The following is a 15819-nucleotide window of genomic DNA, read 5'->3' as shown; positions in this document are numbered from 1 at the left end:
GCAATGCAAACGAGTGTTGGGTTCCACTGGAAATGGAGTGGATTTAAAGTCTGAAGTGTGGTTCACTGAAGGATGTGTCTTTGCACAAAAATAGATCATATTGCTTTTATACCTAACAGTATTATTTGTATTAACATATAAAACACCACAGCTTTAATCACATATTCAGAAGCAACAACTACATTATTTGGACAGTAACACTGCGATTTAAATATTTGATAGAGGTATAAATCTTTAGAAAGGAGGTCGTGTGAATATTTTAGTTATACAAATAATTACCAGTGAACACATTAATGCCAGTACCAGCTCATTCAGATCAAAATGAGCAAGAAACAAAGCTTGTTGTGTGGAATGAATGAATAACAGTCTTCTTGTTTCATAAAATTTCACAAACATTTACTTCAGTTAGGCAATGTTGTCACAACATTTAGACTTTTATAACATTTGTTGGATTAGTTATCAACAGTGAGACAACTTAAGAGTTTATTGAAAGTAACAAACAAAAAGTTTTCAAACCATTGATCAGAGAGAGTCCGGCAAGAATACTAAGTTTCATTCAGGAAGGACTTCCTTCAAAAGTAACAACTTACTGGAAAACAAATGCATTAATCCACATGAGGAATCGCAGCAAAACTGAATCAAAAATTGTAACAGCATGGTTGAAGAAACCATAAGGAATAAATTAAAGGAATTCATCTTGCAAGGTCTTGAAAGCTGTACAAGACTAATAAAAACAAAGTGGCTTTCTAGTTAATTTTCAAGTATCATGGGTTTGGATAGTGGCACTGTCTCCAATGACATTGCTCAATGTGTAATCCAGGGTTTATGTCACAACCAAGAGGGCTGGGCAGGTTTACATCAAGATCTGACAGTCAGAAAAACAAAGATTTAAATATCAGTAAATATGGGCAACTACTTAACATAAATACTTAAATTATTATACACATCCTTTTAATGAAATAAAACATACATAAATAAATTTGACGCAAAAATATATCTTTACTTGAACCAACCATACTTTTGTAGGTGCCAGCCTGAATAACACCACTAATATCCCATACTCCACATAATTAAGTATGTACACATACACTATTAACTACCAGCAGCAGCATCAAACTGCTCAATTTAGGTATAGGTAACAAACCACAAGGAAAACTATTGTCTAAAATTAACTGACTTTATCATTTCCGCATGCTTGAAAATTTCAGATTACTAGTCTCAGTATGAAAAAGAAAACTTGATTAAATCAAGTCAAACCATGATTTTATGCCAAAGAAGTATTATAATTTCAAGCCTTGGGCCCAGCCCAAAATTGCAGAATAATAATTCAGCAAATTTTCTTGTTTGATATGGTACAGGTAATTGATTCCAACAACACATGTATAAATAACCAGCATATCACAATTTTTTTTTATAACCATAGAGTAAGTTGCACCAGGAATAATCAAAATGTATCTACACACTATAAACAGTTGATTTGGCAGTGACATCTGGACATAGGCACATCATAATGACTGCAGCGTCATTTTAAGAGAGGATTATTTACATTCCTCTCTATGTTCAAATGTACAAAATAAATTTTGCCAGCAGGCAACTTTTCTATTTAAACACGGGGGACAATACAGCAGAAACAAAATCATGCATTCACACTTGAAGAAAAAATACAACAGATCAAAAACTTCAAGTAGCACTGGCTTCTTTGTCTGCAATTAAATTTACGACACAGTTTGATTGAGATATTTCTTGATTATCCGGCTTTGCTGGAGATTCCTGAATAACACTTTCATCATTGTTACCATTCATGTTTTCTTCCATATCTTCATCCATTTCATCTCTGTCCGAAACTTCATTTACTTCGTCTTTCACAACTTCTTCCTCGTCATTGTCATCGTCATCATCGTCATCGTCATCATCGTCATCATCATCATCGTCGTCATCTGATTCTTGTCCTTGGTTTCTGGACTCTCTAGAAGAAAGAGCATGTTTAGCTGCCAGGGCTGCCCTATCTGGAGGGGGTGATGGGGAAACTGTCAGTGTTGAGCTGCTGGTACTATCCCTTTCTCTCTTCAGAATGCGGTGTGGTATTGATCCTTTTCCATCAGTTTCTCCACCAGAGCAAGTATTTTCTTGGCCACTTGCATCCTGTGGTGGTGGTGAAACAAAGTTCAAAACACTAAAAGTGAATTGTAGGCACCCAAACTTAATGAATGAACCATGATTAAGAAGCGCAGTTCCTTCCCAGCCGGCACCACTGCCGCCAATCATGCTTGAACTACTAGAACGGCAACTGCATTTAATGTCTTCCTGTAATAGAAAAGTAAAATTGAGAATTTAAAAAAAAAACTAAAAAAAACAACTAAAATATTTAAAGACAATATTTTTAATATACATGTTTAGTACAGGTGCATTGATCAAGAAATAACACACCTTGCCAATATCTGCTGGCATTTTGCACGGCTCTGGGAGACAATCCTCTTCCCTTACAACTCCTCTTCTTTTGTCTACAACAGCTCTGATTTTTTGAATTAGCGGAGGCACTTCTACCTCTGTGTCAGTGGGTTCAGCAATGGAACTTGCACTACTAGGTGCACCACTGTTTCCACCACTTCGTCTACCATGGTGCTGCACAGTGGTTGTAGGACTCAGATGCTGTTCTTTAGTAGGAACCTTTTCAGAGAAATCACATGAGTACAACACATTGTCCACTGTTGTACCATGTTCACTGTAATTCATTAGTTCATAATGCCTGTTCACCTAAAAACCAAATTGAAAGTTACAAAAAATACAAAAATAAAAGAATATATGTACACATAAAACTTCATAAGTACAAAAATGTACCTCATCACATATAATGACAGCATGTTTCGCTGTCACATAATTACAATGCCCATAGTAAGAGAGACAAATATCCATATCACCACCGGTACCAATTTCCATGACTCTGTAGTAAATTGGCATGGGTGGTTGAGAGCCATTCAGGGGAGTTAAGAGGGCTCTTGGTTTCAAGCCAGAATCTGCTGAGGGCCAAAATGTATTTTGTTTCTGGACTGGTGTTGGAAATTTTGAAGAAACAAGACTATCTGGCAGGGACCTTGTGGTTTGAGTTAACTGTTGAAGTCGTTGAAATGCTAAAAGACGTATTAAACGACTGTCTAGCTTATCAATATCAGTACCTGAAGAAAATTGCAAAAATGAGAAGTTGATAGAAAAAAATGTGATTTAAGTTATTATTTTTGTAATGTGGGTACTTACTAGGTGCTAGTGAGTCTAAGGAGTCCTCAAGGTGCTTGCTTAGTCCCTTGACTTGAGTTTGATCAAAAATAGTCATCTTAAGCTGTTTCTTCTCCTCACCTCTCACATAACTTGAAGGATCACTAAAAGACATCAATGTTTTGTTATTGCATACACACACACACACACAGATAGATAGTTAAACTTGAATAGAAAAATATAAACTTACATCTTCCTACTAGATTGAGAATCATCATCAAATTCAGCCATTGTGTCAGAATCTCCATTTTGAACTTTGGAAGCAAGAGAGGCTGGTAATTGAATAGAGCCATTATAACCAATGCTTCTATTATGCTTCAAAACTTCAACATCCTCAATATCAGCAGAAGAATTCTTATGGTGATCTTGCATCCCATTACAAAAAGGATTTAATAGAGGTTTCTTTGACTCATCATCAGATGGTGGGTGTTCTAACACGTTTCGGTTTTGAATCTCATCTTCCCAACTTTGGCCTTCATCCACCTCTGACTTTATTGAGTTTTGAGAGTCAATCATATCTACTGCAGGTGATTTCTTCCGCCTTTTGGAGCCAAGATGACAGGCTATACTTGTTTGCAAAGCAACTATTCCACTAAGCCACTGAAATAGGATTAGAATGAAGAATTAATCACATTTGAATACATTTCTACCGGCAAGTCTGATAAATAAGCTTAAAGAAAATCTCAATATTTTAAAACCACACCTCTTCCTGTTCGGTTTCTGTAGCGCCATCAGATTTAACACAACTTTCTTTCAGATCAAAAATATTTGAATTGTTTTCACTATTTGTATTCCCATCAAACCACCGACTCCCAACATCGTTTTCCCTCAGGACTTCTCGTAATGTTGGAATGAGTGGTTGACGGTTTTTGTACATTTCCTTAACAGAATTTGGTACCTTTGCTCTATTTCGAGGGGCAAGTTTAACTTTAAATCTGAAAGGAGGATTAAGACGTCTTGTCTTCTGCAGAAATTCAGTTTTGACTGCATCATGGTCAATAGGAGCTGTGTACTTGTCCCATAGAGCCACTCTCTGAGTCACACTGAGTGAGGTTAAAAGTTTCTCATCCTGTTTTGAGGGAAAATTAAATTTCAGTTTTAAAAGAAATCAAGAAAACACAGGTAAATGCAACCACACCCATATTTACTTACAATAGCTTGCTCAACATGATTAGGACACATCCACCTGCCACATGGAAGTGATGTTAAAGGGGGATCTAAACAATCCAAATGAAAAAGAAGTGGACAATAATCACAGGCTAAAAGAGGAGCTCTTTTGCAACTCCTGCAAAAGAAGAAAATAAGTAAGAGAATGAACACGAACTAGACAAATAGCATACAGCAGCATGCCAGAGTGAATATATGTGTAAGAGTACATACTTTCGGCACTCAAAACATGTTTTAGCAGGCAAAGGAACTAGACCATTATCTAGTTCATGAGTTCTGCTTCTCTTTGATGCAGACGCTTTCTTCCCTCTAGTTGGAGCTAAGGTAATTTAAAATAAAAATTAGATTAGATTAACATAATATGAGCAATCAAACTAAATTACAATGAATCAAAATACCTCTATCTGTGCCAGGGAAATTTATTGGAAGCACCATTTCTCGAGGTAAATCAAACTGGGTTGGATTCATAGAAGATGCTGCTGCTATAAGGGTCTCTAATGCACTGTGGTTATCTGGACCAGCTGCAACAGTGGCAAGTGTAACAGGTCCAACCGGTTGTGCGACAGTAACTGCTGTCCTCCCCCGGCCACGAGATTTGTTGGATTCCAGAGAAGCTGTGCTTGAAGTACGAGATCGGCCTCTAATAGGTGTGTCGCTTGTTGTTTCTTCTTTTGAAGGTCCATCTGTGGCCTCAGAAGAAGCAACTTCTCTTGCCTTTTGTAGGATCTACACATGAAGTTAGGAATTAAAACATGATAATTCTACAAAATGAATGAGTAAGATATTCACAGCAAATTGTTCATACTTCTTTCAAAGGAGGGAGGCCAGCTGTCACTCTGCATTTGTGACAAAGCCATTGACCAAGTGGAATATCCTCATCTTCTAGAGGTGGATCGCTGGAATAGAATAGTTCATAAACACACAAGTATAAAAAAAAGAAATGAGCCTTAAGCATTCTTTGAAACAGGAAATAGAAAATCTATCTTAACATACAGCTGATTATACAAATCGTCACAGTAGCTTTCAGCACTCAAGAAAATGTGATATACAGCTAGTTACTTACTGGCAGCCAAGGTGAAAAGATGCAGGACACTTATCACAGCAAATTAAGTTACCGCCTTCACAGCAGGCATCACAGCAATCACGATTATGACCTTTTCCAGGCCTTTTGTAGTAGGGGTGTAAGTCTAACCCTTCCTTTCTCTTGTTAGGTTTGGATGTTTCATCACTTTCAGGTGGTGCTATCAACGCTTGGATTTTCTAGAGAGAAAAAGAATTTTGCTTTCTCAGAAATTTGGCTCAAAATCTGACAAGCAGATCCGGCAAATTTAAATAAAATGATGCAGAAACATCATTTTGGAGCAATTTTAGTCGCCATTTTATACTACAAACATGGCGACTGAAATAACCATAGCACTTACGGGCATCAACCCTCCAGAGGAATCCAAGTCGAATTCTATGGACGTCATGACGAATACTTTTGATAAAAAGAAAATCTTGAGTTAAAGCTGTCACATTTCACTACCGGAGGAAAATTGGCTGTCGGCAATAGGACACCAAAGTCAGCAGTCCACTTCGCCACTCAGGTTTGGTTAGCAACTTAGCTTTAGGCTTACAGAGAATATAAATCACCGCCGGCAGTTGGCAGACAGCAACGGTACATATTTCTACCACTCAAATAGAATCATCAGAATTGAGAATTGGCACATATTTTTCTCCAACGATATCCTGTAGTTGAAATGTTTGACAGGTTTTCACATCCATGTATTTTCCAAAACACAACTCGGCGTAAAGGAAAACAGAACACTGCGCATGACAGGTAAACTTCACCGGAACGGAACCAGCAGGCCGTGGTTTGATGGGCGCCAATCGTGAGGTAGGTAGAGAGTGGGCGCAAAATTTTGAAACAAGGGACTTTGATAAAAATACATTTTATATGTGTTTGACGTTTTCAGTGAGATGAAAAAACATACACCCCGTAAAAAATGTATTTCGAAGTGTCTCGTGTCCAAATCCTGTCAACTCCTGTTAGTGCTTAGTTGGATTCAGAAACATGATGTGCAAGTATGGTGCGTTATTAATTTGATATTTGATGGTGATTTGGACTTATTTGGGAACATGAGGGCTGACTCAAGAAAGGACCTTTTCGTACAGAAACATGACATTTATTTTTAACTTTCGAACAGAAGTAGCAGACTATTCATAGAGTATAGTAACACAAGCCTTTCAATAGTTGCATTTTTAAAATCCAGCGATTGACAACTACCTATTGCTATAGAGGCAATGGCATGTGATTTCCAATCATAATCCAGCGGAGGCTTTAATCATGAAATGACAAAAAAAAGTGATGAGTATTGCAACAATTAAGAATTTTAGCTTACTGAGCACTTATAAATGAGGAAACATTCATAGTAACACTCTGAAGTTCTTGAGAAAATTCACAAGATTTTCACTTAAAACAGGACGTGACTGTTGAAGTAAGACATGATTTCTTTCATTGGAATAGAAATCCATTACAATCTAAATTGTCCAAACAAGTCACAGTTTTTGTGTACAATACAGACACATGTGTGGTACACCAGTCTCTTATACTCTACACTACCTCCCCAGCAATAACAGTCTAAAATTGAGATGCACATGGAAATTATTCAATAAATATGGAAAGGCCACTTGAATTTTAAATTTTTAGTAAGAAACAAATTTGAAACATGAAATACGTTTCTGGAATCCAAACATTTTAAATAAGACCATTTCATAGATATCAAAAGCTCTCAGAATACAGGTACTGCAGATAATCTCTCCTGAAGTGCTCATGTCAAATTTTGTGCATCGTTGTTATAACAAGCATATTTAATTACAACTACTAATATTGAACTAGAATTTAAAAATAGACCATGGTAACAAGAACTGCCTTGCTACATAAAGCTTTCCCAAATCTTAACAAAGCTTCAAAACGAATATAAACCTTGCGTACAGACAATTTTACACAACCAAACACATACACACAAGCCAACAAACACTCACAGAACCTCACAAATGATTATTGCTAGAACAACAAATGAACTGATCACAACACTTCATCCTTAAAAATCTAAATTAAAAGAGGGGAAAAAAAGAAAAGAAAATAGATGCACATGACTTTACTAATCATATATCTGGGCAGTCGACAATGTGATACACAGACAAGTTTGGAGATGATAATGTAAATGGTATGGTCATTTCACAATAACAGTTGCATAAAAATAAACCAAATGAAAAAAAAGTTGTCCTTTTTGAAAGTGTGCACATCCATGTTTATGTTAATATTAAAAAGATGGGTGTTTAATTTATCACAATGAGAAATGCATACAAAGATTTCTGCACTAATATACAGTAAGTAGTTATGCTTGAATCACAAAGCACCCATGATGATTTGTCTTTTAATAATATGATTTCACAAGAATAGTAACATACAAACAAAACTTCTAAACAAAGGTAAAATTTGAATCTTACACAGTGGTTTTTAGGATCTAATCAACAATTCTGACAGCAAATTAATTAAATTCAGAACTAAAAATAAAAACTAGCATTACTCTACAGTAACTAAGTATTATATCATATCTGCTCTGGATATTTCAATAAAGTTTTATGGACATAAACAAAGAGAGTCGATAGCCAACATTGAAGGACATTCCTCACAGTAGAAAAGATTGTTAAAGGATGACTTTCGCAATAAGCAAACCCTTATTTAAAATTATTAAAACGTTTTCCTACATGGTGAAAAAAAATTCAAGTACGGAACGCCCAAAACTTCAGTGACTGTTTACAATATCCAAACAAGTGACAAAAGTAGTTTTGTCATAGTAGATGTTTGTTTGTACATTCAATGAAGTTAACTTTCCACATGGCTAGAAGCTACTTTAGACAAGGACTTCACATATATTAAGTCACAAACTGGTCTAATGTCTGAGGCAATACTGAAATCAACCTCAACACCCACATAAATCCTGACTAGAAAGAACATGAGGAATACCCTTCAACCCACTAACTGATGCAAATACATTTTAAGATATTAGTTCAATGGAAACTAACAAAAATGAATTTATCTGCATGATTATCACTAAAAATGATTGGAGAAGTAGGCTAAGGGTTGCATACCTCCAGATAGGAGTTGTTGTTTTTTTTTTCCCTATGCTTCCACTAGTCAGTCAATAAGAAATACAGGTGGGGATTGTTTAACTCTTTTACAAATAGTTTTCAGTCCAGCAAATTCCCAAGAGATAAGAAAAGAAAAGTAATTTGAAATCCCCCAACCATACTATTATATTCACCAAATTAGGCAAATATTAGAGTCAAATTCATGAACAAGAAAACAGTTCACAGCTTCAGGAAATAAACTTCCTTCAGATTAACTACTTGTTAAAATGTCAACTTAAAAAAAAAGTGCTACCCAAAGCACAAAAAATTATTCATAAAAACACAAGATTTTTCCATACCCTGCCAAAGAGCCACAGAGCAGTCTCAAATTTCCACAACACCCATAAATGAATTTATGACAATGGAAGTATAAGCTTGAGCTGACAAATTGGTCTTCACAAGGCTTGTTGAAAAGCTGCATCACAGAAGTACAGTATAACCACTTCGGCTTTAGTTGAAGCAGTTTAGATAAAATTGGCAACTCTCAGGAAATATCAGATTGTTCTTTGTAGGTCAGCACTCACAAGTAAAAACTACAAGGTATCCTTGGTCAATAGGTACTCTAATCTCTAATGGAGAAGCTCTGATCCTACCCCCATAGAACACAGCAAAATTGGTAAATTTTACATCTTCCAGGTAACCAACCACAGACTTAGTGTACCTAAAGTATACAGAAATTTGAAAATATTGCCAAATAGATAAATACCGTAGACAAAACTGCTAAGATTGCATGGCAGTGGCAAAATGGATGACAATGGAGAATTTACAACAAAGTACAATGTTTCCTCTTTATAGGCCCAAGGGGAAATTTAGGCCTCTTACCTGGTTTGGTCTTACCACGTGCTTTCTAAATTGTTAAAAAAGAAAATTTTACAAAATAAGCAGGAGAAGATTTAAGATATTTGATGACAAAGGAAAATAATGGGAGTACTCACATCTTTCCTGATCTCCCTCACCAGCGTGTAGAAGGCATCATCTACACCTTGTCTAGTTTTAGCAGATGTTTCCACAAATGGTATGCCATATTGCTTTGCTACTTCCTGGGCTTGTTGGATTTCTACTGCTCTAGCTGGTAAGTCACATTTGTTGCCCACCACTAGAATCAGAACGGTCAAATAAATTTCGGGTAAATGTGAGCACACACTATGAGGGTGAAAAATACTTACAAACCATGGGAACCTCCTCAGCATCTTTCACTCTTTTAATTTGTTCTCGGTACATGCTAATGTCTTCAAAAGATTTTGCATTATTGACAGCAAATACTAGTAGAAATCCCTCCCCTGTCCGCATGTATTGGTCTCGCATGGCACTAAATTTGATAACAAAAAGTTTCATGACTAAAATCCAAATAATTAAAATATAATATACATCAGTCAGTAGTAGCTACCTGTATTCTTCTTGTCCTGCCGTGTCTAAAATGTCAAGAAGGCATGTTTCTCCATCAATTACTACCTGTTTGCGGTACGAGTCCTCTGAAAATGATAACATAGGAAGTTTTAAAGAGAAATATAAGCAAGGGCCAGGAGTGTACACTAAAAAAGTTTTTAAGAACAAAACATACCAATTGTTGGATCATATTCATCGACAAAACTGAAAGAAAACAATAAATAATTCAATTCAAAGAGATAACCAGATTTAAGCCAGTAAAGAGACTACTTACTGATTCTGGATAAGTTGAATGGTAAGAGCACTTTTGCCCACACCACCCGCTGTAAAATAATGCAAAAATTACTAATCTGTTTCCGAACTAAGATAGTTACGAAGGTAGGTTGACAAATTTATCTCTGGGTAGGGAACAAATGAGAAATTCCCCAAAAGTATGGCATGTAAATATAAAGTAAATGTACCAAATCATTCATGGACATGTCTACCTAGATAAACAAGAAACGAAAAAAAATAGGAGTTATCTGTGTCCTCAACAGGTGCTAAGTTCAGGTTAGCAACAGGTGAGTTATGATGACAGCTTCCACACGAAAACAAATAAAAAATTCGAGTACCGAGAAATACAAAAACCAGAGCAAGGTAAGCTTTAAGCTGAATACTTGTGAATATGAACAACTCGAGGAAGATAATATTCACGGGCCTCCTCAGCGGCGAGTATACGCATTCTAGATGGCCACAGACCGTACTAATGTATAACAAGCCTAGGTAAGATACGAGGATTCAACAATGGAATACATTCCAAAGCTTTGGGCAAAATTTACTCATTTTCTTCTGATTCCTATTATAATATTTTAAAAAGTACAAATGTACAAATGTTTCCATTGTTCTAACACTGAAGTCCAGGGGCGTGTCAGGTTTACTTACCTCCCACAACAACAAGTTTGTATTCCGTCATTTGTGCACCTCAAACGAAGAAAATCAGTGGCGAATCCGTTCTACCTCAAAATTCGGGCATAGAGACGTATTTCACACGCCAATGAATGTCCCATACAATTAACAGGCTTCAGATTTGAGATATGCGGCAGACGCAAGTCACATAGTTTGGCCCGAACTGCCCAAATTACACCACAGCCAGCCCGATGACAGAAATCGTCGAGCACCGCTTTCTTGATTCAATGTAAAGCAGCTACTAAAGAAGAAGAAAAGGACGAAAGTCGGCAACAAACAACATCAACATCCTATTCCTGGAAGGCGTCACACGTCCATTTCTGATGCTGAAACTTTGCACCAGTTTGCACTGAAGTGAAGTTGTGTGTCTTTTCTACTTGAAAAGTTGTAAGCCGTCAGGATATTATCCATACAAATTTCAACAATTTCCTACACTCTTCAATGAGGTTTAATGGTATGTTACTTATATGTTCGACTCCCTTGACGAAATTTCTTAACCCCTTTAAAATAACCCAGTGGGTTTACTTGGTTCGGCCTGCCTATAACCGTCAAAGGTATCATTACCTCAGACGGTTTTCGTAATTCATAGCTGTATTCTGTATTTCTCTAATATTTTCTCTTGTGTCTGAAGTGCATCTATAAATACTGTATCAAATAATTGGCACATCTCAGGGCTAACAGTCTACTCTTACCTATACTATTTTTGGGGAAATGTCTATTAATTATTGCTTTTTCCAGATGGAGGAACCAACTTGTCCAGCAACTCCACCTCTTTCTAAATGCCCAGATACGCCTCCCCGCGCCGGCAGTTCCAAATCCAGTCCCTCAAAATGGAACAACTCACCTAATCGCAAGGAACGCAGTCCTACCCCAAACCGCCCATCTTCTCCAGAAAATTGTGCTATATGCCTTGGTCCTTTAGCCAATAAATCATTTACCAATAGCTGTTGTCACCAATTCTGTTTTGTTTGTTTACTTGAATGGTCCAAGGTTGGTAAATACATTTCATATGGCCTAGTTTGATACTATTGTTCACTTCATTTCATATCATTTTATGCAATTTTCAGGTGAAAGCAGAGTGCCCCCTATGCAAAGTTGCGTTTGATTCTATCATTCACAATGTTAGGAGTCAGGATGACTATGATCAATACCATGTTGTCAGGCAGCCACCTCAACGTGCACCAGCTGACTCATCAGTGGTCCTGTATGCAAGGTGAGTTAGAAAGTCATTTTTGCTATTGCTATTGCCTGGTATTCTGGTTTAAAGTTATATATACTATCTGATTCATTGTAAAAGGTTTCATAACATACAATATTTGTTTTCTTTTGTAGAACACAACATCAATACAGAGCATTTTCAGAATGGATGGCTCTTCGTGGTTTAAATGCTCGCAACTTTCGTATGACAGAGAGCTTTAATGGTGTTTTTCTTCCTGATGCAATCCCAAGTGGTCCTCCTGCTAGAGCAGCGCCCAGAGGAAACCCTAATGGAACATCAGCATTCCGACGTTCAATATATGACAGAGATTTGTGGGCTAGGATACAACATGACGTTTCTGGCAGATACAGAGAATGCTCTCCGGAGTTTTATGCGTGAGCACCCCTTTGGAAATTTTTTAATTAGTGTGACATGTTTTAATTCCTCTAAAATACCTCTATCTTCCTTTCATCTTGCTTCTTTCAGCCAAAATCCTGCACAAATTCATCGACTAATGCCATTCTTAAACAGAGAATTAAATGTTTTATTAGACAATGGCTCAAGAACTATGTATGTTATGGATAAAATTTTGGAGCTTCTTCCTTTAATTCCAATTTCATCCAATGATTTCCGCACCAGAGTTGCCCAGCTTATAGGAAACCAACATGCCCTTCATTTTTGTCATGAGCTACGGGCCTTTGCTATCTCTGTCTATGATTTGGTATGCAAGGAAATTCCCTTTGCTGTTGAGGATCATTTCATAAAAGCTTGAGGCATCCTAAATTCTATACTTCTTACAGGTTGGATATGACCGCCATGTTCAGTATCTTCCTAATGGTGGAGCAGGCTACTCCATCGAAATTGAAGATGAGACATCTGACTCCCATGTTGACTCTGATGATGACGATATTCAGGTAAATTGTTTATTTCATTTCTATGAAAATCAAAACTACCTGACACAATCATAACTTCAATTATTCTATTTCAGATAATTGAACCCAATCGTGAGCAGATGGCACATGCTCGCAACCCACCTGCTTCTTCTAGGGCCAGGAACACATCAGTTTCTGCATCAGCGTCAGCTGGTGCCTCAACTTCGAGTTCCAGTGGTTCTAGTGCTTCTCATACTTCTTCTCACCGGAATTCATCTGTGGTATGCATTCTGTGCATTTTTTTGTGCATTCTTTTCCTCCTCATACCAAGAAAAAAAAAACAATAGATTTAATAATTTTATTCTTTTTAGGTTACTGTGCTATCTGATAGTGATAGTGATATTGCTGAAGATGTTCAAATTGTAGGATATGTAAAACCTCGTCATGAGAGAACACCAGAATTAATTACCCTGTCATCCCCCGAGCATCCTGGCAATTCTCCACAGTCTGCAACTGCTCGGGCCTATGGTCCACGAGATTCACCAAATGACTTGATATGTATTAACCTGGGTAATACTTCCACAACCGAACTCCGGTGGCAAGATAGTGTAAGATATTATTTGGTTTTATTTTGTTGGCTCTATTAAATTTTTACACATTTCCTTACAAATCGATTTTTATTGCAGGAAGAATCTTCTGATGAAGAAGCTTTAACAATTATACCTCAAATTCATAACAAGCGATCTGTAAGTCTGCCCCTTTTATTTTCTATCGATTAGTTGTTTAATAGTTTTGTTTTGCTTACCCCAAAACTTATTTACTTTCAGAAAGAGAATGTTAACTATTTGGAACCTGTAAGCTCTACAGAGTCTTTTGACTCATCAAACTCAAATACTGAGAAGAAGAGGAAACGTAAGCATTCCAAAAGGGGGGTTAAAAGTGAGAAAAAGAGACATTCAAAGATCAAACTTCACAGAACTAGAAATCAAGTTAGCAGTGATAGTGAAGACAATAGTCAACCCTCAACCTCTAAAGGACATTCTAAACGAAGCCATAGAAAAGACAGTAAGCCATCATTTAACAGAAGCATGAAGCTCTCCAGCAAAAGTGCATCAACCTCAAGAAGCATACTTTATACCGAAAGTGATACAGAGAGTGACGGGCCACCTCGAACTTTTATTCGCTCAGCAATTGTTAAGAAGAGCAACAGTTCTCACCTTAATTCTGATTCTGAAGAGGAAGTTATATCTCCAGTTTGTTCTTCTCATCCCAAATTACGGAATGTTATTAATATGACAAGGACGATTGCTGATAATGGTCAGGATACATGGAAAGTAAATAAAACACGTGAAAGTCCTGAAAATTGTAGAACTCATAGCCGTAGCAGAAAAGAGAAGCATTATTCAAGCAGATTATCTCCCAACCATAAACAGCGTAGTCCATCTCAGCATGAAAGACATGATTCAGAATCATCCCATAGCCACAGGAAGAAGCACTCTAAAAGAAGCAAGAGTTCTAGTTCTTCTCAAAGTCAAAAAAATGATAAAAAATGTGAGAGATCTAGATCGCCGGAATCACATTCTAAAAGATTTAAGAAAAAACGAAGATCTCCATCAAATTCTGATTCTGATGATTTAAATTCTACAAGTCCAAAGAAACGACTGTCAGCACCTCTACATTATACTGAAGATTCTGACTCATGATTTGTTGATGTTTAGTATGTTTCTCTAGTACTGTAATTGTAATTATATCATTGCTGACATCATTTTTTAAAAATATGTACGGAAGTATTTTTGCTGGTCATCATCGGAACTGCTACCAAATGTCAATGATATACCTTCACAAACACAATGGAATAAGAATAATATGGAAAACATGTTGTAACATTAAACCATTTTCTTTAAAATTTTTATCAGTTTACAACAGTTAGATTTTGCCTTATTTAAAAAAGCTATTTGAAAACTCATCTGATTTGCCACTTTATCTCTTGTGATCCGAAATTGTGAACTTAGAATTACAGTTTGGCAGGATTGCAAATATCTATTGAGATGAACTGTTTTCATGGGTTTGATTTTCTCTGCAAAGAAATGTTTTTATTTGTTAAACTGTGCCAGATACTTGTCCCAAAATTGTTTTACAAGTGGTGAGTAACAACACCAATCAAGGAATTTCTTTTTGTTTTATTTTTATGTTATTTTAAAATTTATTGTACAGGTTCAATTTCAAATGGAAAACACACAGTGCTCTTTCTTTTTTTGTGAAAAGTGTATCTAATGATTGTTTCTTTGTGATATTTGTAAATAATTGTTAAGAGAGGAAAGCATAAGTTTTTCTCTATTTTGGTAAGCTCAGTACAATTAACATTATGGGCAGCATTTTACTAAGTCAGATTCTTTGGTCTGTCTACTACTTATGGCTGTTCGACCAAGTCGAGATCCACCTATGTCCTGTCTATGTACTTGGTTCAGTTTTGTCAGCTTTCTACTTTTTAGAGAAATATTTAAAAGAATAAAAAAAAATGAGAATATATTGGTGCTCTATGTTTACCTCGTTAAAAATACATGAACACGAGTTCGACCGCAAACTACAATTAAGATAGCTTTTATAAGCTCTTAAATCCCTCTCTTATTTATGACAATTTGAATGAATAGAAGGTTGCACCACGTTGTGTCACTGTGAAGCAACTTGTGTGGGAGAGGATTCCGATAACTGTTGTGAAACAACGACAGCTAAAGTAAAGTTTTAATTTGTAAATTTTGAATCTCCCGCCTAACTGCGGTGTCAACGCGAAGCTGGTAACTTTTC

General features: G+C 36.5%; 3 protein-coding genes across 4 annotated transcripts; 1 reads left to right on the top strand and 2 right to left on the bottom strand.

Annotated features, from left to right (window-relative positions):
- Window positions 1-100: 100 nt before the first annotated feature.
- LOC113210916 (PHD finger protein 12) lies at window positions 101-6249 on the bottom strand. Of its 2 annotated transcripts, XM_026429110.2 has the most exons (13): window positions 6054-6249; window positions 5859-5976; window positions 5501-5697; window positions 5243-5333; window positions 4836-5163; window positions 4651-4756; window positions 4423-4555; window positions 3974-4339; window positions 3461-3870; window positions 3253-3374; window positions 2839-3173; window positions 2428-2754; window positions 101-2304 (listed from the first exon to the last, which is right to left on the bottom strand). In XM_026429110.2, exons 2-13 carry the CDS (start codon window positions 5904-5906, stop codon window positions 1681-1683), a joined length of 3087 nt encoding a protein of 1028 aa, XP_026284895.2. In that variant the 5' UTR covers window positions 5907-5976; window positions 6054-6249; the 3' UTR covers window positions 101-1680. The 2 variants fall into 2 exon arrangements, with proteins under 2 accessions (XP_026284895.2, XP_052123498.1); XM_052267538.1 differs by having other exon boundaries at window positions 5859-6249.
- Window positions 6250-6580: 331 nt separating this feature from the next.
- On the bottom strand, window positions 6581-11129 carry LOC113210919 (ras-like protein). The gene is made up of 7 exons (XM_026429115.2): window positions 10921-11129; window positions 10274-10322; window positions 10175-10203; window positions 10001-10085; window positions 9780-9922; window positions 9549-9709; window positions 6581-9460 (listed from the first exon to the last, which is right to left on the bottom strand). The coding sequence occupies exons 1-7, from the start codon at window positions 10949-10951 to the stop codon at window positions 9377-9379; spliced, it is 582 nt and encodes a 193-aa protein (XP_026284900.1). The 5' UTR covers window positions 10952-11129; the 3' UTR covers window positions 6581-9376.
- Window positions 11130-11237: 108 nt separating this feature from the next.
- LOC113210918 (E3 ubiquitin-protein ligase Topors) lies at window positions 11238-15541 on the top strand. Its single transcript, XM_026429114.2, has 10 exons — window positions 11238-11398; window positions 11683-11934; window positions 12012-12157; window positions 12277-12537; window positions 12629-12863; window positions 12943-13056; window positions 13131-13295; window positions 13386-13622; window positions 13701-13760; window positions 13842-15541. Exons 1-10 carry the CDS (start codon window positions 11396-11398, stop codon window positions 14715-14717), a joined length of 2349 nt encoding a protein of 782 aa, XP_026284899.1. The 5' UTR covers window positions 11238-11395; the 3' UTR covers window positions 14718-15541.
- Window positions 15542-15819: the final 278 nt, after the last annotated feature.

The sequence above is a fragment of the Frankliniella occidentalis genome, unplaced genomic scaffold (assembly GCF_000697945.3).
Source record: "Frankliniella occidentalis isolate FOCC.00 unplaced genomic scaffold, Focc_3.1 Scaffold53, whole genome shotgun sequence".
Lineage (NCBI taxonomy): Eukaryota > Metazoa > Arthropoda > Insecta > Thysanoptera > Thripidae > Frankliniella > Frankliniella occidentalis.
The sequence above is the reverse complement of the archived record's forward strand: the minus strand, read 5'-3'. Positions and strand labels throughout refer to the sequence as shown.